At 36.4% G+C, this 23,618-nt stretch overlaps 1 protein-coding gene across 7 annotated transcripts in view; it reads right to left on the bottom strand.

The window, feature by feature from the left end:
- Positions 1-23,618, bottom strand: part of FAF1 (Fas associated factor 1) — a 472,901-nt gene that overhangs the window by 139,436 nt on the left and 309,847 nt on the right. For all 7 annotated transcript variants that reach the window (XM_005607066.4, XM_070260008.1, XM_070260010.1 and 4 more), the window contains 4 exons: positions 20,716-20,811; positions 6,014-6,140; positions 4,984-5,047; positions 3,121-3,202 (listed from right to left, as the gene is read on the bottom strand). In XM_005607066.4, the coding sequence (XP_005607123.1) occupies positions 3,121-3,202; positions 4,984-5,047; positions 6,014-6,140; positions 20,716-20,811 (369 nt within the window). The remainder of the gene's footprint in view (positions 1-3,120; positions 3,203-4,983; positions 5,048-6,013; positions 6,141-20,715; positions 20,812-23,618) is intronic.

Here is a 23,618-nt window from a genome sequence, read left to right as displayed (position 1 = left end):
CGCTGGGGATCAACAGTCTGAATAAATCCAAATGCCAATTTATTGTTAGACACTTAGTAAAAGTTCTTTTGTCTATTGTATACTGTATATTTAAATAAGTATCTTCGTCTAAAGTTATAATGCTTAAAGTATACACAGTATTTCTCTCAGTAGCTTTTACATGGATTTAAAAGATGTCTATGCCTATTTGGGGAACTAAAGTTTACATTACAAAAGGCCCTGACATTTTCTGGTGACTTCAACTGCTTAGCGATCTTGCTGGAAAGCAGAGACAGAGAGATCCCAAATACATTCTTATCAAGGAATGAATTGAAAAACAGATTATTTTACAGCTATAATTAGATAATCTCTCAAACATATTTATATCCAACAATAAGTGACTGTTTCAATATAATAACATGGCCATACAATGAGAGACTCTATAACCAATAAAAATCCCATTATAATAAAGTATTCAGCATTACTTCCAGAACATTCTTGCAAAAACAGTTTGACCTGAATCTAACAAAGCTTTTAGACCTAATATCCATTTCTCAGGAAATACAGATAGAGGAAAAAGTCAAATAACATCACAAGAAGGCAATCACACAAATCCAGAATTTGGAACAATCTCTAAGTCATCTAATCAATCTATAAATCATCTATGCATGATCTCTTCACAAAGTAAACATCATGGAAAAAAAAGAGAGGGGGTGGGTGCTTGCTTAAAAGAGATTTAAGAAATCTAACAACCAAATATAATTCGTGATCCTTGAGTGGATCGTGGTTCCAGAAAAGTAGTTAAAAAGACATTTTGGGGACAACTGGTGAAGTTTGAATATGTACTGGATATTAGATGATATTAGGGAATTACTGTTAATTTTGTTACATGTGATAATGGTATTGTGATCATGTTGGAGAATAGCATTATTTTTGGAAAACGCATGCAGATGTTTTTAGGGCTATAATATGATATCTGTAATTTCCTTTGAAATGGTTCAGCAAAAAATAATGAATGTACAAGGGTATCCCAAATGGTTTTGTGCAGTTCAAGCTTTAATAATTTCAAAAGTTTAACTGCTACAAACTTCAAAAAATCATCAGAAACCTTATTTATATTTCTTTTACATTTGTTTGTTTTTGTGAATTCTGAAAAATAAATTTGAAATATATTTTTGGTTTCAGTCAATGTTTGCCATTTCCAACCAGAGAGGAACTGAAAGAAAAATTTGTCATAAAAACTTTACTCATCAAAATCACAAATCCAAGTAAGTACAGAAATGTAAATAATTAAATTTCAAATGCTGCTCTTTTATAAATGTGTAGCAGTTAAACTTTTTAAGCCCTAAAATTCCATTAAAACTTTGGGATGCTCTGTATATAGAAGAAGGAAATATGGCAAAATTTTAGTAATTATTAAATATGGGTATAAGGGATTTGGGTGTTTATTCTTTCTTATTCTTTTTACTTTTTCTGTATTAAAAGTTGTTGTAATAAAAAGATAAAATATTATAAAATATAATTAAGGAAATTACCAGATACTATTAAAAGGTAAAAATAAGCTGTTTTAACAGGATTATAACATGACTCAATTTCATATTAAATAAGCATAAATGTATTATTGAAACATATAATAAAAAATATGGAAAAGCATATATCATAAAATTAACCATTAACCTGTGTTAGAATATTTTCTTTTTGTTTTTCAGTATTTTCCATAAACTTATATTTATGGAAATTACAAGGTGTATTACCATAAATATGTATTTCCTCAAAAATAATGTCCATTTTATATAGATTTAATAGTTAAAAAACAGATGCTTAAAACAGCCTCTACAATGGGCTGTTCTACTATTCTGAGGATAAAGAACAGTTCATGTTTATATTTCTTAATCTACTTCATTAAACCATCAGCGATAGCTCTAAGTTTGATCACTAATTATTGTCTTGGAATTCAATTTTTTAAATTTGTTTCAAATGAAATTTTCTTTAGGTCAGAGTTTAACATAAACTAGAAAATAGAAATTTCAGAGGCATCCCTGAACTCCATTCTCAAAATTCCTTGCCCTCTTTAATTCAAATAACTTTCCTTCTACTCTACACACTATTCTTTCCTTCCTCTCTTTTTCCTTCATTCATTAAATATACAAAATATTTACTATGCATAGGGATGTAAGGTACACAGTCACTGCCAAAGAGAAAAATTAAATCTCTTGAGAAGACATACACACACACACACACACATATATATATAAAGAGAGAATGGATAATTATATGCAATGTAAGTGTAACAATAAGATGAACAGAGGGTATCATTGTAAAGCACTAAAGGGGTGAGTGTGGTCAATGTGAGAGTACTGGAAGAGTCAGGAAAGGTTAAGTCTCAGAGGAAGAGTAGGACTCAACATGGTAAAGAGCAGAATGAAAGGCATTATAGATAGTGGGGAAACATGAAAAAAGAGCAAGATTATGGGGAAACATAAATAGTACACTACGGCTAGATGTATTAAGTGTAAGGCAGGGAATGGGAAGAGCTGAAGCTGGATAGATAAGCAGGAGCCAGATTACTGAAGTCTTGACTGCTGTGTTAACATAGAAATAGAGCGACTGCATAGAATCTTCTTGCTCAAAATGTGCCTTCTGAATCCTTGTTATAAACTTTAATCTACCTGATTTCAAGATCACAAAGCCCATTTCTATATTTAAGGAAGAATCTTTTTTGTTGTCTAAAGTGACTTTTGGGAAAAATATTACAGTTATTAGATATATGCTATTAGATAGAATAATCATTTTGGGAAAAGACTGAAGGACAAATCCTTTAGCAAGAACCTGTCAATCATGTAACTGAACAGAATACAAAAATGTAGCTGGGTCTCTTCTAAGAATACCCATCTTTTTTTTTCCCTACAAAAATATCCTGTTTCAGAGCTTAAAAAGGCCTTCTGCAAGGCCAGCAGTATCCTATTTATACTACTGCCCCTCTGAAATGGGCATCTTGGTGATGATTAGGTTGGTAGATGAACCAGAAACAAAATCAAGTCTTCAATCTGAAAAAAACAGAAAACATTAAGCACTGACTCAGGCCTGGTGGTAAACCTATGGGACGCACTTTGTAATCAGAAAAGGTAAGACTGCACTTACATCTCGGGCTTTCACATAGAAGGCCTCTTGGAAAGCAGCTTCTAATGAGCCAATGAAAAATACAGGATGGCAGTCACCATATCTATAGGAAAAATTGCATCTATTAATTCAAATACACTTCAAATTCACTTCAAAGTTTCACAAGTCTAACCAATAACTTTTAAGCAAATGTTGAGGCTAATGTCTCTTAAGCACAGACCAAACATTAAAACATTTCTTTAAAGGCTTGAGAATGAGCTTCACTGGTTTTTAGAATTCTTCTTGGCTTATACTGATATATTAGAACGTTGTAATTTTAAGTACATCTAGTGAATGGATTTAATAAGTGCTATGAAACCTTATGCCATTTACAAGTAGCAATTCCTTGCTACCCACTTTCACAAGATTTTCCTAATTTCAGTAGCCTTAACTTTCCATTTTAGTTCATTTATTCCAAAAGTCCAACAGAGAGGGAAAAAATGGTATCTTGCAAAGTTTCCAAATGATATTACATTGGAAAACAGAAATATTATTTACATGAAAATTTAGGGTTAAATATTTAAATCCTCTTTGCTTAGACACCTTAGGGGAATCTCAAATGCATATAAAACATTTTATATTAGGCTCTTTTTTTGGGTGAGGAAGACTGGCCCTGAGGTAACATCTGTTGCCAATCTTCCTCTTTTTGCTTGAGGAAGATTGTCACAGAGCTAACATCAGCCAATCTTCCTCTATTTGGTATGGGGACGTCACCACAGTGTGGGTTGACAAGTGGTGTGTAGGTCTGCACCTGGGATCCAAATCTGTGACCCCGGGCTGCTGACACAAAGCATGCAAACTTAACCACTATGCCACCAAGCTGGGCCTATATTAGACTCTTAAGAGAAGAAATGTTACATGATTCCAAAACAAAAATTAAAAGAAAAAAATTAACTAATTAACTTATATTTAAAATTTTTTAATTATCTTTCAATTTAATATTATTTTAAAGGATATTTTGTCCTAGGATATACTAAAAATTAGAAATGTATAACCCAATCCTTTGGGGAATATAGTCAAGAAATATCTTCAAGATATTTCAAGAACATAGTCAAGAAATTAGTGATTCATTTATTGTATTTCTATAAAGATATGGAGATAAGATAAATACATCTCTAAAGTGGCATTAAATGGTCTACTAGTTATCTGACATTAAATACTATGTGTTTCACTACCAAGAGTATATAAATTGTTAAATGAATAGTTTGAATACTTTAAGGAAAAATTAAAAACAATCAATCTGGGGCCAGCCCTGTGGCTGAGTGGTTAAGTTCACATACTCCACTTCGGTGGCCCAGGGTTTCACCAGTTCAGATCCTGGTCGCGGACCTAGCACTGCTCATGAAGCCATGCTGAGGCAGCGTCCCACATAGCAGAGCCAGAAGGACCTACAACTAGAATATACAACTATGCACTGGGTGGTTTTGGGGAGCAGAAAAAGAAGAAGAAGGAAAAAGCAGATTGGCAAGAGATGTTAGCTCAGGTGCCAATCTTTAAAAACAAAACAGGGGCCGGCCCAGTGGCGCAGTGGTTAAGTTCGCACGTTCTGCTTCGGTGGCCCAGGGTTCGCCAGTTTGGATCCCGGGTGCGGACATGGCACCACTTGGCAAGTCATGCTGTGGTAGGCATCCCACATATAAAGTAGAGGAAGGTGGGCACGGATGTTAGCTCAGGGCCAGTCTTCCTCAGAAAATAGAGGAGATTGGCAGCAGATGTTAGCTCAGGGCTAATCTTCCTCAAAAAAAAAAAGAAAACAACCAATCAATCTATGATTAAAATTGTTCCAGAAAGATCACAGTAGCATTATAAGAACATCAATTTTATATATTAATGTACTAATCCTACCTTGAAGAAAATTCTGCTGCAAATTGTAATAAGGCTTCTTCTTCATTTTCTGCATTTTCTGGCACTAAAAAATAAACAAAAGAAAAAACAAAAACAAAAACCCAAAACAAATAGACACAAAAAACAAACCACATAACATCTAATTTCACATATAAGAAATATATTCAATCAATAAAGAGGAAATAAAATTAAATTTTAGCTTCTGTGATATATCTGAGGAGACGTTTTAACTTCACACACATCAGAAGATTTCATCAGACCTTAAGTAAGAACCTTAAAAAAATTCCAAGCTCATAAATTTTGGAAAAGCAACTGACACAATCTGCTAAGCATTTTAGATATGTCAGTCATCAATTAGGATTTCAATGTTTTCTTAAAATGACACTTTTGTGATTAAATTATATAAAAGGATCTGGAATTATTTTAAAGACCTACTAATCAAGAAAATGGTCAATTTTACGTAAATATCACATCTGTTTCTGCCCACAGGAATTCCCTAATTTCACACAGTAATTGAGCCATTTAAGGACTTAACAGCCATTTTGCATGTAGCACTGCTTGAGATTCTACAATATCATCTTGTAAAGTGGAAGTGAGAGATATGGCACATTTAGTTTACTTTTTTCCTTCCAAAGATGGGTGCCAGTAAATAGAAAAGTAATATTACTGCTCTTAAAACTGATATCTCCAATAAGATCTGGGGAAACAAGTACATTCACAGAAAGTAAAGCTATTTGTTTACCAACCTCTAGGTTTAAAGTAAAGAGACAGACATAATTAATTATACACATGAAGCAAAAGTCACATTTCCATGTATTTTTAATGAATTTTACTAAAGCACTCGGAATTGCTTGCCTTAATAAAATCGAACTTAAGAGGTTCTGGTTCTAATAAATAATGCCTAATTGCTATATTTTATCTTTCCAAACCTGGAAGTCAGTATGAGATTTTTAAGTTTACTGTTCTTCATAAGTTTCTGTACTAGCAGGGAGAATTATAAAGCTGGACCCAAAGAGCTATTAATACTCACTCATTGGAGATTTTCTCAGAGCAGATGATGCCATGCCGAATACTTCTCCATCATCCACCCCAAATTCAGAAGCATCTTCAAAGTCATCTCCATCACTATCACTAACCATATGAACATCGGTGCTTTGCTATTGAAGGAAAGTCCTGATTAGTTTCAGGGATTTTTGTGTGTTTTATCTCTACCCTATAGTACACAATTAAGCACTCAATAAATATTTGCTCAATAAAAGAGGAGATGGGTACAATTGGAGAGGTCAGAGATGAAGTAAGCTAGTATATGAGTCTTTCAAAAAGCTCACACTAATCTATATTTGCTAGGCAGAAGCAATGGTAACAATCTCAGACTTGCCACTTCCTTACTGCACTTCTCAAATTTCTTAGTGCAATATGGTATATTATCCTCACAGTGTTATTGGAAGATAACGTGAAATACACTACATATGACAGCTCTTTGTAAACCAAAGGCTATTGAATATGATATGTAATATGATGCTTCAACTTAATAAATATTTATTGAGAATTTACCACATGCTGGGCACTGATAAACATGCTCTGTTTATTTCGTTTTCAGCAACATCAGTTGAGGCTTAAGGTATTACAATTAAAAACATCAGCTTCAAAATATAAACCAGGCTGCTGGTCTCCAGGTTAAAATGGGATCTAAAATATTCTGAGATTTAAAACATTCGAACTGAGTTGTGGTACTGTGAAGGGGGATCCCAGCAAGGTATCTGGCTAAATGCCTGTCTGTACTATGTTTAATAAATACAGTCTATAAAGACTATTTAACAAATGAAATTCCTACCTTTTAAAATATGTCGCTACGTACTTAAGTTAGGAAAGTGGAGAAACTATTTGATCCTTTAGTCTATGCAGAAGGACCTAACTTAGAGATAACAATGTTTCAGAGAGCACCGAGAGAAACTTACAATCAAAGACTCCTAAAACTTGACTAGAGGGAATGTTAAGAGTTCAGCTAGTCATAGAATCATAGATTTTAAAGCTGGTAGGGATTTTAAAGATCTCTCATCAATGGTTCTCAAACTTCTTTTCACAAGGTTACATTGTTCCTCTGGCCCCAGGCAAAATATTATGTAAAATAACAAGCGCATACAATAGATAAAAGTAAGGCCACTTGTGGTGATGCAAGGAGAGAGCATGAGGAGCCTAATGCCCTGGGCTTGGCCTTTTCTTCCTCATCACCCTTTGACAGCTCAGGTACCTCTGAAGGATCTCAGGACGTTATGGAACAACTTTTAAAACTACTGATCTAGTACGTCTAACAGCTCCAAATGAAGAAGCCAAGATATTTACTCCGTTTGACTCAGTAGGTTTAGCCATAGGAGTTTACCTCATACTAGGATAGGGATTTTAATTTTGTACCTGTGTAACCCATTATTCACTGTGTCTTCACAAAGTATAGAATTCCCAAATCTCTTAAGATCCTGAAAAGTGAAATCCTACCACAACAACATCTTCAAAGGGAGGTATCCAAAAAGCAGATTTTGTTGAAAAAAGTATATTTCAAACATGAATTATTGAAGTATCTGCAAGAATGAACTACTTAATTATGTATAAAGAACTCCCAATCCTTTCACCTTTTCTTATCAGCCATCTAACAGGTTAGGAAAAGCTTTTCCCAAAAAATGAGATAAATAATCTTTTTTTCATTAATGTTTGCTGATGAGAGCAGATAATCTCTTGCTTCAGTCATTGCTGCCCTAAAATTCTTTGAATCCAGAGAAGCTACTTATTCAGATTTTAAAAACAGCTAAAAAAATCTGTGATTCTATTTTGGCTGTTTATTGCATTCATTTATTCCCTTTATCATTTACCAAACTTTCATGAACCCCTACTAAGTGCCACACTGCCTGGACCTGTGTGAAAGACGTAGTCTATGCTCTCTCGAGCAACATCATATAATATATACAGATAATTATAATACCTAGTGATAAGTATTAGGACAGATATGTTCAGAGGAGAGCACTAAAGACACTGGAAGTGGGAGGGATCGGGGCAAACTTCCTAAAGGACATGTTAACCAAACTCTTTGAGACAGAAATTTAGAATGATCTCAAGAGATTTATTATGCACCCCTATGTTCATTGTAGCATTATTCACAATAGCCAAGATGTGGAAGCAACCCAAGTGCCCATCTACGGATGAATGGATAAAGAAGATATGGTATATATATACAATGGAATACCACTCAGGCATAAAAAAGGACAAAATCATCCCATTTTCAAGAACATGGATGGACCTTGAGGATATGATGTTAAGTGAAATAAGCCAGACAGAGAAATACAAATACTTTCACTCATGTGGAAAATAACAAATACATAGATAAAGAGAACAGATTAGTGGTTACCATAGGGGAAGTGGATTGCGGGGTAAGCAAAAGGGATAAAGGGGCACATATCTATGGTGATGGATAAAAATTAGCCTACTGGGGGTGAGCACAATGAAGTGTATTCAGAAGTTGATAAATAATAATGTACACTTGAAACTCTACAATGATATAAACCATAATGATCTCAATAAAATTACCTGAAAATTTAGAAATCATACATATTTGGCACCAAGGCAAGCCTATAATTGAAGCAGATGCTCCTTTCACCAACTAGTACTTATGATGAAGCACCAGGTTAAAAACTAGGTATACAGAGATAAAACATGGGTTCTGGCCTTCAAGAAATTTCCATTCTAAAAGAAGATATATTTAGTTGCAAATATGTCTTTTTCAGTGTGATAAGAGATACAACAAAAGTATAAGCAAAGGCTGTTGGAGAATAAAGGAGAGAATGATAAGTTACTCTAGGACCAGTGAAGACGACCGCGCAAGGCTTCACACAAGTATGAATATTTAACCCATACCTTTAAAAAAGATATCAACGTTATGGAGTGTGTGCAATGGGAGGCTGGTGGGGAGGGAACTGTACTCTAGACAGAGAAAAGACTCAAGCAAAGAACTGGATACTTAAAAAATCAATGAAGAATTCAGAAAAGCAAACCGAATCATCTGCTTTATGTTTGGGAGAGGAATGTGGACTAAGGGCAAAAGGTCTGATGGAACTAGATTGTGTCAGTCCTTAAATTGGCATGCTAAGGTATTTGGACTTTACTGATGGCAACAGGGAAATCAGCGAATGTTTCTAGGCAGAGGACTGTTCAAGGGAACAACTCTGATGGCTGTGTGTGTGTATGTTTGGGTAGTGTGGTAGCATATGGCAGACTGGACTGGAAGATATGACAAGGGAGACTTATTTCAAAGTTCCAAATGAGAGACCTGGAGGGCCTATTCTTGAGCATAGCAGTGGGAACTGAATGAAGGAGACAGACTTAAAATACACTTGAGCAGAAATGATAGGAATTGGTGACCAATTTGATTTGAGGATGAAAAAATGGAAGAGGCAAATATGACACCAAGTTTTCTAGTTTGGGTAACTGAGTGGGAAGAGAAGGTAGGTCTGGTGAGGGAGGATATTGAGGTCAGTTCTCACACAGAATAAATTTGAGGAAGCTGTAGGACAAACAGGTTAAAACATGTAATAGGCAGTTGGAAAAAAATCTTCTTAGGAGCCCACGAAAGAGGCCCAGAAAAGATTTAGATTTGGAAGTAATTAGTATATAGATAATAGTTGAGGTTATAGGAATGAATAAGATCACTCAGTTAAAAAATAAAGGAAGAGTGATAAGAATAAGAGTTTATAGAATATATATATATACATATAATATATATCATATATATGTAAATATATAAATAAATATTTCAATTGGTAAAGGAAGAGAAACAGTAAAAGAGACAAAAACACAGCTGTCAAAGATTAGAAAGTCAACTGAGAGAAAGAATCTTAGAAGCAAGGTCTGAGAAAATTTCAATGGAGACAAGAACTGTAAACAGGTTCAGTAGGATGAGAATTAAGGAAGAGACAGCTATAGTATTAGGACAAAAAAAAAAATGACAAAGAAACCTGAGTTTATAATCAAAAGACCCAGTGTTGAATGCTCTACCATTTTCTGTATGACTCTGACCATGTGTCTTTGCATCTCCACTGCAGAATGTGACTAATAATGACCTACGAAGGTGGCTGTGGAAATGAAAACAGATGGCAAAGCATGATATCTTACAAAGACTATTGTCTGACTCTAATAGTTAAAATGAATTTAGTTACATGGGAGAAAGAAGCCAAGTTATAGTGAGTTAAGTGAATAGAAGATAAAGAATAGAGTCATCCTTTATACATTACTCTAAGAAGCCTGGCTGTGAAGGAAAGGATAGATGGAGCCAATCAGGTGGGAGCCAGGCTTGAATGAATATTTCTTCTTTAGGATGAGATTTGAACTTGTTTTTAAGATGAAGAGAAGGAACCAACAGTGAGGAAGAGGATAAAAATGCAAGAGACATCTCTTATCCTTCCCATCCTGTGGGAGAGGTTAGCATGGGTAGAATCAAGAAAATGGGCAGAACATAAACTCCAACAGGAAGAAACTTCTCAACTAACAAATTAGGATAACAATTTGATGCTGATACAAAAATACCCTCATTTGAATAGTCAAAAAGGAAAGAGTTGTAAAAATCTCCACGTATCAGATCAATTGAATCGACAGTTTCAAAGAACAACAAGTCGTTCAGTGACTGGAATGAACAGTTTTAGGCTTGTGTTGATGATGACCATTAGCATGGGCAAGGACATGGGTTTTTGGAAGACACGCTAAGTTCAGTTTTAAACAGAGTGAATCTGCAGTGGGCATTCAGATGGAGATGTTCAGGAGGAACAGGATTACTATTTAGGCTTGTCTGCCTGTGGTGCAATGCCACAGTATGGTGGAAGAAGAAAACAGTATGCAGCATTGCACCACAGGCAGACAAGTTAAATACTTGTCTCATCAAGTTTTAAAAATTGAAATACAGGTGATGTGAGTGTCATGGAGGAGTGAATTTGCCTGGGAATCTCTCCCCTCCAACATACATCAAAAAGGAGCAAGCATATTCCAACAGAAAATACCCTAAAAGCACAAAAATCCTCGGAGAGTCACAGCAGCCACAGGATGGAGGGCAGAAAGGCTGGAGCCCCACTTGGAGGAGCTGGAACAGGGTAAGAGAACTCTTCACTCCCTCCCTTTCTAAAGACTGTGGTTGCTGCTGCGGGAGGCTCTGAGATGGAAGAAGTGGGGGAGGGGTCCTGCATCCGCAGGATCACCCAGGACTCCCTAGGGCCCCTGCAGCCTAGAGGGAGGCCCTCTAATGGGGTGAAAGCTTTTGGGCAGGGTGACCTCATCAAACCAAGAGGCCAGGAGATCAGATAGCACAGGGAAACCAGGACTGCACGCAGGAGACAGTGCCCCTCCCCCAACCCACACCGCACCATCTTGGCTGAAGGCAGAAGGCTCAGAATATGCGTCTCTTGACCCCCACCCAGTGGCGATAGGCTGTAACTGGAATCAAATAATATCACAATGGGGAAGACCCATCCTTCCAGCATCAGGCACTTCATCAAATCTCCAGACCAGAAAGAAAACAACAAGCACCCAGAATTCAGTCCTGAGGACAGAGAAATAAGCAAAATAATGACAATGAAGTCAAAATAGCTACCGTCAAAAAACTCAATGAGGTAAAAGAGAATATAGACAAACAATTCAATGAGTTCAGGAGCTACTTCACAAAAGAGATTGAAACTATAAAGAAGAATCAATCAGAAATATTACAGATGAAAGACACAATGGAAGAGATACAACAAAATATGGATTCCGTGATTGCTTGTGTGGACACCATAGAGGAGCAAATCAGCATAAGCGAAGACAGACATGTCGAAGTGCTCCAGATAGAGGAGGAGAGAGAACTAAGACTAAAAACAAATGAATAAAGTCTCCAAGAAATATCCGACTCAATGAGGAAACATAAGAATTATAGGTATTCACGAAGGTGAAGAGAAGGAGAATGGAGGAGAAAGTGTGTTCCAAGAAATAATAGCAGAGAACATCCCAAATCTATGGAATGAGAGGGAAATATGTGTGGAGGAAGCTTCCAGATCTCCTAGATTTGTCAATGTAAAAAGACCTACTGCAAGGCATCTAGTAGTAAAACTGGCAAAAATGAATGACAAAGAAAGAATACTCAGAGCAGCAAGGCAGAAGAAAATAACCTACAAAGGAACCTCTATCAGACTTTCAGCAGATTTCTCTGCAGAAACCTTACAAGCTAAGAGAGAATGGAATGAAATATTCAAAAGTTTAAAAGATAAAAATCATCAGCCCAGAATACTCTATCCAGCAAAAATATCCTTCAGATATGAGGTAGAAATTAAATCTTTTCCCAGACAAACAAACGCTGAAGGACTTCGTAGCCACAAGACCCCTCCTAAAAGAAATCTCAAGAAGGCCCTCATATCTGAAAAAAGAAAAAAGGGAGAAAGTGGTTACAAAACACAGAGTAAGGAGACAAATAGACAGAATCAGAATAAGATAGCAGATATTCAAGTATAGCATTAGGCTAAAGGAAAGGAAAACACCAAGAACAAAAACAATCTTGTCACTTTAAGCACAAACTCACAACACAAGTTGGAATAAGATATGAGAATAATAACTTAGAAGGAGAGGAGGAAAGGGACTGAATCAGTTTAGACTAAAGAAATAAGAGGCCATCAGAAAATGGACTATGTTACACACGAGATTCTGAATACAAACTTCAGGGTAGCCACTAAACTAAAAAACAGAACAGGGACATAAAAAATAAATAAGGAAAAAACAAAGAAACAGATCATAAAAAAACCGCATAATTCAATGGGTAGACCAAAACACACAGGATGAGAAACAAAGGAAATGCAGGAAACTGGAAAACAAGTGACAGAATGACAGCATTAAGCCCTCATACATCAATAATCACCCTCAATGTAAACGGATTGAATTCTCCAATAAAAAGACACAGAGTGGCAAGATGGATTAAAGAACAAGATCCAACAGTTTGTTGCCTCCAGGAAACAGATCTCAGCTCCAATGACAAATACAGGCTCTGAGTGAAGAGGTGGAAGATGATACTACAAGTTAATGGCAAATAAAAGAAAGCAGGTGTCACAATACTTATATCAGACAAAGTAGACTTCAAGATAAGGCAGGTAAAGAGAGACAAAGAGGGGCAGTATACAATGATCAAAGGGACATCCCATCAAGAAGAAATAACCCTTATAAATATCTATGCACCCAACACAGGAGCACCAAACTACATAAAGCAACTATTAACAAATCTAAAAGAAGATATTAAAAATAAGACAATAATGGTAGGGGACCTCAACACCCCACTCACATCATTGGACAGATCATCCAGACAGAAAATCTACAAGGAAACAGTGGAATTAAATGAAAAGCTAAAACAGTTGGACTTAACAGACATATATAGAACACTCCATCCAAAAACAGCAGAATACACATTTGTCTCAAGTGTGCACGGAACATTCTCAAGGATAGACCATATGTTGGGAAACAAGGCAAGCCTCTATAAATTTCAAAACATTGAAATAATGACAAGCGTCTTCTCTGGTCATAATGCTATAAAGCTAGAAATTAATTCTAAGAAAAAAGCTGAGAAAGGGACAAAGATGTGGAAACTAAACAATATGCTATTGAACAAGCAATGGATCATTGAAGAAATTAAAGGAGAAATCAAAAAATATCTGGAGACAAATGAAAATGATAACATGCCATACCAACACATACAGGATGCAGCAAAAGGTGTATTAAGAGGGAAATTCATCACAATACAGACTCACCTTAATAAACAAGAAAAATCCCAAATAAGCAATCTCAAATTACAACTAACTGAATTAGAAAAAGAACAAACAAAGCCCAAAGTCAGCAGAAGGAGAGAAATAATAAAAATCAGAGCAGAAACAAATGCTATTGAAACAAAAAAGGCAGTAGAAAGGATCAACAAAACAAAGAGCTGGTTCGTTGAGAAGATAAATAAAATTGACAACCCCTAGCCAGACTGACAAAGAAACAAGAGAAAAAGCTCAAATAAACAAAACCAGAAGTGAAAGAGGAGAAATAACAACAGACTCCACAGAAACACAACAGATAATAAGAGAATACTATGAAAAACTATGCCAACAAAATGGATACCCTAGAGGAAATGGATAAATTCTTAGACTCTTACAACCTCCCAAAGCTGAGTCAAGAAGAAACAGACAATCTGAATAGACCAATAACAAGGAAAGAGATTGAAACAGCAATTATAAGCATCCAAACAATAAAACCCCAGGACCAGACGGCTTTCCTGGGGAATTCTACCAAACTTTCAGAGAGGATTTAATACCTATCCTTTTCAAGCTATTCCAGAAAATTAGGGAGGATGGAACACTGCCTAACACATTCTACGAGGCCAACATCACTCTGATACCAAAGCATGACAAGGACAGCACAAAAAGGGAGAACTACAGGCCAATATCGCTGATGAACAGAGATGTAAAAATTCTCAACAAAATTTTGGTAATACGAATTCAGCTACACATCAAAAGGATCACACATCACGATCAACTGGGATTCATACCAGGGACACAGGGATGGTTCAACATCCGCAAATCAATCAATGTGATACACCACATCAACAAATTGAGGAATAAAAACCACATGATCATCTCAATAGATGCAGAGAAAGCATCTGACAAGATCCAAGAGCCATTTATGATAAAAATTCTTAACAAAATGGGGATAGAAGGAAATTACCTCAAATAATAAAGGCCATATATGACAAACCCACAGCCAACAATACACTCAGTGGCCAAAAACTGAGTGCCATCCCCATGAGAACAGGAACGAGAGAAGGATGCCCTCTATCACCACTCTTATTCAACACAGTACTGGAGGTTTTGGCCAGAGCAATTAGGGCAATTAGGCAAGAGAAAGGAACAAAAGGAATCCAAATAGGGAGTGAAGAAGTGAAACTCTCGCTATTTGCAGATGACATGATCTTGTATATAGAAAACCCAAAAAAATCCATTAGACAACTAATAGAAATAATTAACATCTACAGTAAAGTTGCAGGGTACAGACTCAATTTACAAAAATCAGTTGCTTTCCTATACTCCAATAACGAACTTACAGAAAGAGAACTCAAGAATATAATTCCAATTGCAATCGCAACTAAAAAAGTAAAGTACCTAGGAATAAATTTAACCAAGGAGGTGAAGGACTTATACGATGAAAACTCTAAGACATTACTGAGAGAAACTGATAACGACTTAAAGAGATGGAAAGAGATTCCTTGCTCATGGACTGGAAGAATAAACATAGCTAAAATGTCCATACTACCCAAAGCAATCTACAGATTCAATGCAATCCCTCTCAGAATTCCAATGATATTCTTCATGGAAACAGAGCAAAGAATACTAAAATTCATATGGGGCAATCAAAGACCCTGAATTACTAAGGCAATCCTGAGAAAAAAGAACAAAGCTGGAGGTATCACAATCCTTGACTTCAAAATGTACTACAAAGCCATAGTGACCAAAATGGCAATGGTACTCGTACAAAAACAGGCACACAGATCAATGGAACAGAACTGAGAGCCCAGAAATAAAACCACACATCTACAGTCAGCTAATCTTCGACAAAGGTGCCAAGAACATACAATGGAGAAAAGACACTCTCTTCAATAAATGGTGTTGGGAAAACTGGACAGCCACATGTAAAAGAATGAAGGTAAACCACTATCTCACACCATACACAAAAATAAACTCAAAATGGATCAAAGACTTGAAGATACGTCCTGAAACTATAAAACTCCTGGAAGATAATATTGGCAGTACACTCTTTGACATCGAACTAAAAAGGATCTTTTCAAATACTATGTCCTCTCAGACAAGGGAAACAAAAGAAAAAATAAACAAGTGGGAATTCATCAGACTAAAGAGCTTCTACAACGTAAAGAAACTAGGATCAAAACAGAGACAACCCACCAACTGGGAAAAAATATTTGCAAATCATATATCTGACAGGGGGTTAATCTCCATAATATATAAGGAACTCACACAAATGAACAATAAGAAAGCAAACAACCCGATCAAAAAGTGGGCAGAGGAGATGAACAGACATTTTTCCAAAGAAGATATACAGATGGCCAATAAACACATGAAAAGATGTTCAACACCACTAATCAGCAGGCAATGCAAATCACTTTACACCTCTGAAAATGGCTATAATCACTAAGACTAAAAATAACAAATGTTGGAGAGGGTGTGGAGAGAAGGGAACCCTCCTCACACACTGCTGGTGGGAATGCAAACTGGTACAACCACTATGGGAAACAGTATGGAGATTCCTCAAAAAACTAAAAACTGAACTACCATATGACCCAGCTATCCCACTACTGGGTATTTACCCAAACAATTTGAAATCAACAATCCAAAGTAACATATGCACCCCTATGTTCATTGCAGCGCTATTCACGATAGCCAAGACATGGAAGCAACCTAAGTGCCCAACAACGGATGAGTGGATAAAGAAGATGTGGGCTATAGGTACAATGGAATACTACTCAGCCAGAAAAAAAGACAAATTCATCTCATTTGCAATGACATGGAAGGACCTAGAGAGAATTATGCTAAGCGAAATACGCCAGTCTGAGAAAGACAAACACCAGATGATTTCACCCATATGTGGAATATAAACAAGTACTGGGACAATGAAAACAGTTCAGTGGTTACCAGGGGAAGGGGGGTGGGGGGAGCACAGCAGGTGAAGGGGAGCACTTATGTGATGGCAGTCAAGAAACAATGTACAACTGAAATCTCACATTGATGTAAACTATTATGAACTCAATAAAAACAAATTGAAATACAGATTTTGGGCAATTATCTGAGTTCAATTTCGTTTTGTTAGGTACAAGCTCTCTTACAGAAAAACTTTGCTTTGTTCATGGCTATATCTCAAGCAACTGGACCAGACCAGGCATATAGAAGGTATGTAATACTGAATGAATCTTTTCTGTCATTGAAGCCAAAACCTAGGTATCACTCTTATCTCTTCCCTCTCTCTTTTCTCCCACATATCATATCAGTCACCAGTCCTACAGATTTTCCTTCCAAAATATTTCCTGAATTCATGTCCTTCTCTCTTTTTACTAATGATGTTCTAGTTCAGGATCTCATTATCTTTTCCTGTACTAGCATATATATCTGATTTCCCTGTCTCCAGTCTTACTTCCCTTTAGCTAGCCTCTTCACAGCAGCCAAAGTACTCTTCTCTAAAAACTCTATTTGGGGGTAAAAAAAATCATTCCCTCCTTAGAAGCCTTCTATAACTCCCCAGAGTTCAACTTCCCAATTTAACATGTAAGACCTACTCACCTTCGCCTCATCTCTTTTCTTTCTTTGTTTCCCACTTTCTTGTGCATGAACACCAAACTGCACTCATCTCTCCCTATATACTGTATCAGATCATGCTGTTCCTCTGAATGGAATATTATTTCCACATTTCTTCATTTAGCTGACTGTGACTCATTCTTTGTAATTCAACTTGGATGTCAACTCCTCTAGTCTTTCTTCTGCTTTTTAAAAGAATATTCATTCACAAATATTTATTCTCTGGTTGGTATGTGCCAGGCACTACACTAGTTGTTAGGGCTACAGAGGTGGACAATGCTTTTTGTCTGCAAATATCCTTTTAAAAATTTTTTTAAATGAATGCATTGTGGCCTTAACTTTCTTTCAAGGGACCCTATTTCATCTCAGGAACCCTGAGATTTATAGGAACACAGTTTCTTGTGTTTTTTTTTTTTTTTGCAGGGGAAGGTTTGCCCTAAGCTAACATCTGCTGCCATTCTTCCTCCTTTTTTCCCCCAAAAGCCCCAGTACATAGTTGTGTATAGTTGTAAATTCTTCTGGTTCTTCTATGTGAGCCGCTGCCACAGCATGGCTACTGACGGAAGAGTGGTGTGGTTCTGTGCCTGGGAACCAAACCCAGGCTGCCAAAGCTGAGCATACTGAACTTTAACTGCTAGGTTATCAGGGCTGGCTCACAAACACTCTTGAAGGTTACACTCCCTGCCTTATTTGTGTTCCCCTAGTATCTTGTACTTGCCTCAATTTTCTCCTTAATTATACAATATGAAATTGTCAATTTATATTTATCTGACTAGCACATAGTGAGCATTCAATAGATGTTTCCTTAACTGAACTTATAACCTAATAATTTTAACATTAACTACATTTGAAATTTGTTTTTTGTTATTCTTGGGGTACCCCTCCTCCTTCTTCACTGTCAACTGAGGACTGGATAATTCCCAAGAAGCCTGCGTCCAGGAGGTCCCTACACTGTCCCACCCACCAGCTGGGAAGAGGATAGATAAGTACCTAGCTAGGTACCCAGAGATAATGGGAAGATCACTAAAAGGAGGCTCAGGAACAAGAGGAGGATGGGAAGGAAAGAGAAAATGTTGAATTATCATAAAGAAAATCTATTTGTAGAGCCAGAAGGAGGACGTAAAAAATAAAATTCCCCTAGCTAGAGAACACATAACTATAATCCATAAAATTCAAAACTTGAATTTAACTACTGGTTTCAATATTGTTTTCCTAACCTCAGGCTTAAGACAGTCAACTGCAAAATGGTAACTGTCTTGACATGCATGAAGTCACATAGGAGAAGGGTTAAAACCAGAAGAAAGAAGCAGAACCACTGGGTAGAAGCTAAAGGACACAGGTTCCAGTTTAATACAAGGAAGATATCAACAGACAGAGCTGCTTAACAATGAAACTGGTTGCCTCATGAGGACAGAACCCTGTCATTGGATATAAAATACAGGTATATTCTGAGGGGAGATTTGGAGTGAGCTCGTTCAGCATACAGACTGTGGTCCTAACGTTTGGAATCTAGAAGACATGACATAAATCTGTAAATGAATAAGGAATGAATGGACGGAAGAGCGGAAACCAAATAAAAAATCTCTTCCAGTTTTATAATTCTATGACAAGATAAAAACCAAGAGAGCTTCTTTCCCATTTCTTACCAGCCCCCTGGAGGAGGTATTTACAGTTTGCCAGGAAAGGAAAAATAATGGACTGAGGCCAGGTAATCAGATTTTAAGATATTCCCAAGGCTGTGGCTGTTTTAGTTTGGCAAAGCCTCCTGACCCCACTCTACCTTCTTCTCTAATTAACCTAAAGAGTGTACCAGCCCCACAAACACTACTCCTCGCTGTATGACACTAACTTCTTTCTGCTGAAGGGACCGCCCAAATAACACATATAATGGTGAGGGTGAGAGAAAGAAGGAAAGTGAAACAGGCATCTGTCACCTCTCAGAGCATAGAATAATTAATAATTTTGAGTGGAGTTAGTTGGCCACCTTTTAGTATTACTGGATTTATCCATTAAAGAGTTGAAGCATAATCTACTTTTAGCCATTAAAAATATACTCAAGCACTAGAAAGAAATTATTTCAATAAGTTATTTCTGGTAATTTCTGCCAAGCAGTGAAACTCAATATCTTCTTTTCTTTCATGAGGATTAGTGAGATAAAGTGCTAGAAAAAATGGTGTGGGCTCTTTAAAGGAAATTAATATTTTTAGAGGCCCAAGAAAACAGTACAGTATTATTTGTAGCAGTGGAAAAACCTTCCTTCTTTGTGGATTTCTTAAAAATGTTAAAAATCAAAGTAGGAAATTATCATTTTCCGAGGATGATCACAGACTAGAACTTCACTTATGCAGTCCCATGTCCCTTTCACATATTTGATATAAATACATACTCAGGATGGCTGGAGACATCCTGCAGCAACTTCCAGAATGAGTGTCCAAAACATAGAGTCAATTTAGATAAAAATTTGCAATCATATTTTGAATAGAATGTAAGTGGAAAAGGTTTTACTGGACCAGCCCAAGCTTTCAATCACTTGGATCATGCTCTAGCCTGAAAATGCTGTTGTAAATATTCTCTGTGCTATTTAGTTATGACCTCTGTTGCATATACCTTTTAAGTCATGGTGATGACTCTTCCTAGCACACAGTAGGAACTTGATAAATACTTTTTAAGTAGATAAATTGTAACATCCAGGCTCTCTTTCCCATTCCCTTATAACCAAAGTCATAGTTATACAGAGTGCTATTTGTAGCCAGGGAAAAGATAATTGCCTTTTAACATCCTTCAGACCCACAAAGACACACAGAGGCACATCACATATACAAACATGTTCAATCTTATCTGCCCCCTTCTTTGTTTCTATAGCACCCTGTGTGCAGTGATCACTGCATTTATTACATTATGCCATTATTGTTAGTTTCCTAATCTATTACCTTTGACTTTGAGTACCTTGGTATAGGTACCTAGTATCAAGCACAATGCCTGGCTCACGCAAGGTGCTCCAACTCAATGAGTTAAAGGAACTTCACGATCAATCCTAATAAATATACTCAACTATACAGTTAGCAGCAAAGAAAATCCCTTTGTTAACCTGACAGTTCTAACTAAAAATGATTTCAACCAATCCACCCAAATTCTGTCTGCTGAAACATGAAACTTATAGAACAAGAAGGAGCACATTAGCAATAACCTTGCATGCAAAGTTTCTGTCTTCAAGAATTTACTGAGACTTTATTCACGCTACATTAACTTTATCTATTCATTGCTGTGGCAGATAAAAAAGGGACAGGAAGTGGGCAGGTGGGTGGAGGACAGGCCTTCTGTTCAGTGAAAAGCTGGCAAACAGGCTTACCTCTTCGGACTGCTCCCGGGTCTGTGCAGGTGAAGATCTTCTTCCCACTGTAAGTCGATGGCAGGGATAAGAGAGCCCTGATTCAGCTAGACACATCTGCAAAAAGATGAATCCATCACGTGTAAACAAAATGAGGCCACATTTCACAAAAGGATTCTACTTTTTGGATATTTTCTATTATTTTTGAAGCTAAATTAGAAAGCTCACTCCAGTAGCCTAGGCATTAAATTACCAGGAAGGCTTTGAGAATTTGAAATTTTTCCATATATGGGATATTACAATAGCCAAGGCCATTTTTCATTAGACAATAGACTGGGGCTCCAGGAAACTGTAGCAAGCCTAAAATAAAGCTAATCATATACATTCACCCCGTCCCCAGCGTGTCTGTTACTTTTCTGATTAGTATAATAATACTTCTGTTTCCTAATTCCCAGGGCAGTCTCTATAAATCTTTATTGGAGGGTACTTGGAAGAGTGTTTGCTGGATGCATTTAAAAATAAAGTTTCCACACATGGTAACAACGTCATTTATGCTTTAATGAAAATTAATCCACAGCTTCAGATGATTACTGCAGCTTATGAATCTGTAGTGGATGCAAAGCACCTAGCACAGTGCCTGGTACACATTCAGTTTACTGCTTTTATTACCGTTATGATCTAAAACACTACCCCAAAATCTGTCTAGTTTTACCAAAATAATGAGAGCAACATACATTTGCTTTTACTGAAGTTCATAGTGGGTCAGATATTAAATAACTATTTTGAGGTTGAAATTAAATTTGGGCAAATATGAGCAAATATGAGTGCATGTCACTTTTGTCTAGATAAAAGAATTAAAAACAATATTAAACAGTCAAAAGAGGGTTTTTTGGTGTTCATGAAATGACACATACGTGTATGTAACGTAATGATATAAAGTGAAGTTTCCTTTATTATTAGAAATAAAATAGGGTATCCACTAGCACAATGAAAACATCCACTAGTGACTTTTGGAGAGGTGTGAATTAAACTGACAAATATCTCTAATTTCATTGGGACCAACCAAATACACAATAGTTTGGACATTACTACAACTCAAACATGGGTTATAATCAAACTAATTATCTGAAGACAAATTTTGGAATGGAATTTCAAACTGTGACACAATATCCAGGTATTTCTAATCATGTGAGGTGTGTGCTGTCATATAGATTATACTGATAAAAACCTCATGTTTGATTATTATTTTTCCTTTAGTCTGTTTAAAGCTTTTTGTTTGTTTTTGTATTGTACTTTACAAATGCTAGAAGACTTGATTAATAAAAAAATAAATAAAAGCAAAATTGCATCGATTTTGTCATTTCTATTCAATAATATTCATCAACATAATTGTCACAACTAGCTCAATTTATTTCATTTTAGTACAAACAAAAGCAAAGCTAAGCTGGATAAGAAGTATAGGCTAAATTTCAAGCCATGTTACCTCCACAATATTTTTCATTTGAAAAAAGTCCTCCTCCCCCACCCTGAAACCCTCTGGTAATGAAATAGTAATGATGGTAAATGTCACTGACAATCAGAAGCAATGTAGTGTAATAAAAAGAGACCTGAACCAAGAGCCAGAACAATCTTGATTCAAGTACTGTCTAGCCTCCTGATCTTAGAAAAGTCATTATCTATTCTAAGCCAGAGTTTCCTCATTGAATAACTGAAGTGAGTAAACTCTGCTCTAACTACCTCAATGGACTTCTGAAAGGGTTTAAATGTGATAAGGTAAGTAAAATCTGGCTTTGAAACGATACTGAAACAGGCATAAGAGCTCTTATCATTCCAATGATTATTATCTTTAGGACTGAGAGAAGAGAAATGTTATGATTAACTTCCACTGTGAGTACATTTGCATACAGCCCAGTCATGTGTATGTTAAAGGAGGGCATATTTTAGGAGAAGCTGAAGGAAAGTACTCACTAAAAGTACCTGATAATACAAATGGGCTAGCTCCTCCACGGGCTTGTCTCCACAGTTATCAACATTAACCTTCCCCATAGCTCCTAAAAATTCCTGAAGATAAGAAGAGAGTGGCTAGCACTTTCTGACCAAGTGGGCGTCTGCATCACCCTATTTCAGATCCTATTGGTCACAACGCACTGAGGAAATTAAAAGGTCAGGAATTTCTGAGTTACTATGTGCCCAGCACTGATTAAATATAAAGCATAGTGTCTGTCCTCAGGGAACATATATACCAACTGGCAGAGATGCATGTAAGAACACGTAGAGAAAAAAGAATACGAGTGAGTAAAGATGGGGTTACTTCTCCACCGGGTAGTCTCTGTAGGGCTGGGGACCTCTTGGAAGGGACAAAAATTACTCAGACAGTGATTTCAAGAAGTTAGGGCTAAAGTAAATGTTTGCTGGGGCTCGTAACCTAAATTTACATAAAAGATGTGAAGTCAAAAGGCTGAGGTTCCAGGCTAGCTAAATCACTCAATTGCCCAATGACTATGGGCAAAATCACTTAGAACTTCTCTACTTCAGTTTTCTGACTTACAAAATGGTGTAATACAATCTGTCCTTAATTTACAAAATAGGGTAATACAATCTGTTCTATCTCCCTTACAGAGTCGTTATGAAGATTCAATGAGATAATGTATGTCAAACCAAATTGCTATGTAATTGTAAAGGATTGATGCTATTATCATTGGGGTATTTATTTTGCAAGAAATTGGAAATAGAAAAAGGTTAGGACTGCAGTTTTGTTTGACTTTATAGCTGAAGAGGGTTACTTTTAAAAATTTAGATTTACGTACATTACATTAATTAATTAACCTATACGTAATGGTAATCTTTCAATCACAAGATTGTTTTAGCCCAATATAGTGAAGAACTGTGACTCATTTTCAAAATATCTTTCAAGGCTTTATTCG

Source organism: Equus caballus, chromosome 2 (genome assembly GCF_041296265.1).
Source record: "Equus caballus isolate H_3958 breed thoroughbred chromosome 2, TB-T2T, whole genome shotgun sequence".
NCBI classification, from domain to species: Eukaryota; Metazoa; Chordata; class Mammalia; order Perissodactyla; family Equidae; genus Equus; species Equus caballus.
This window is presented reverse-complemented; position numbering and strand designations above follow the sequence as displayed.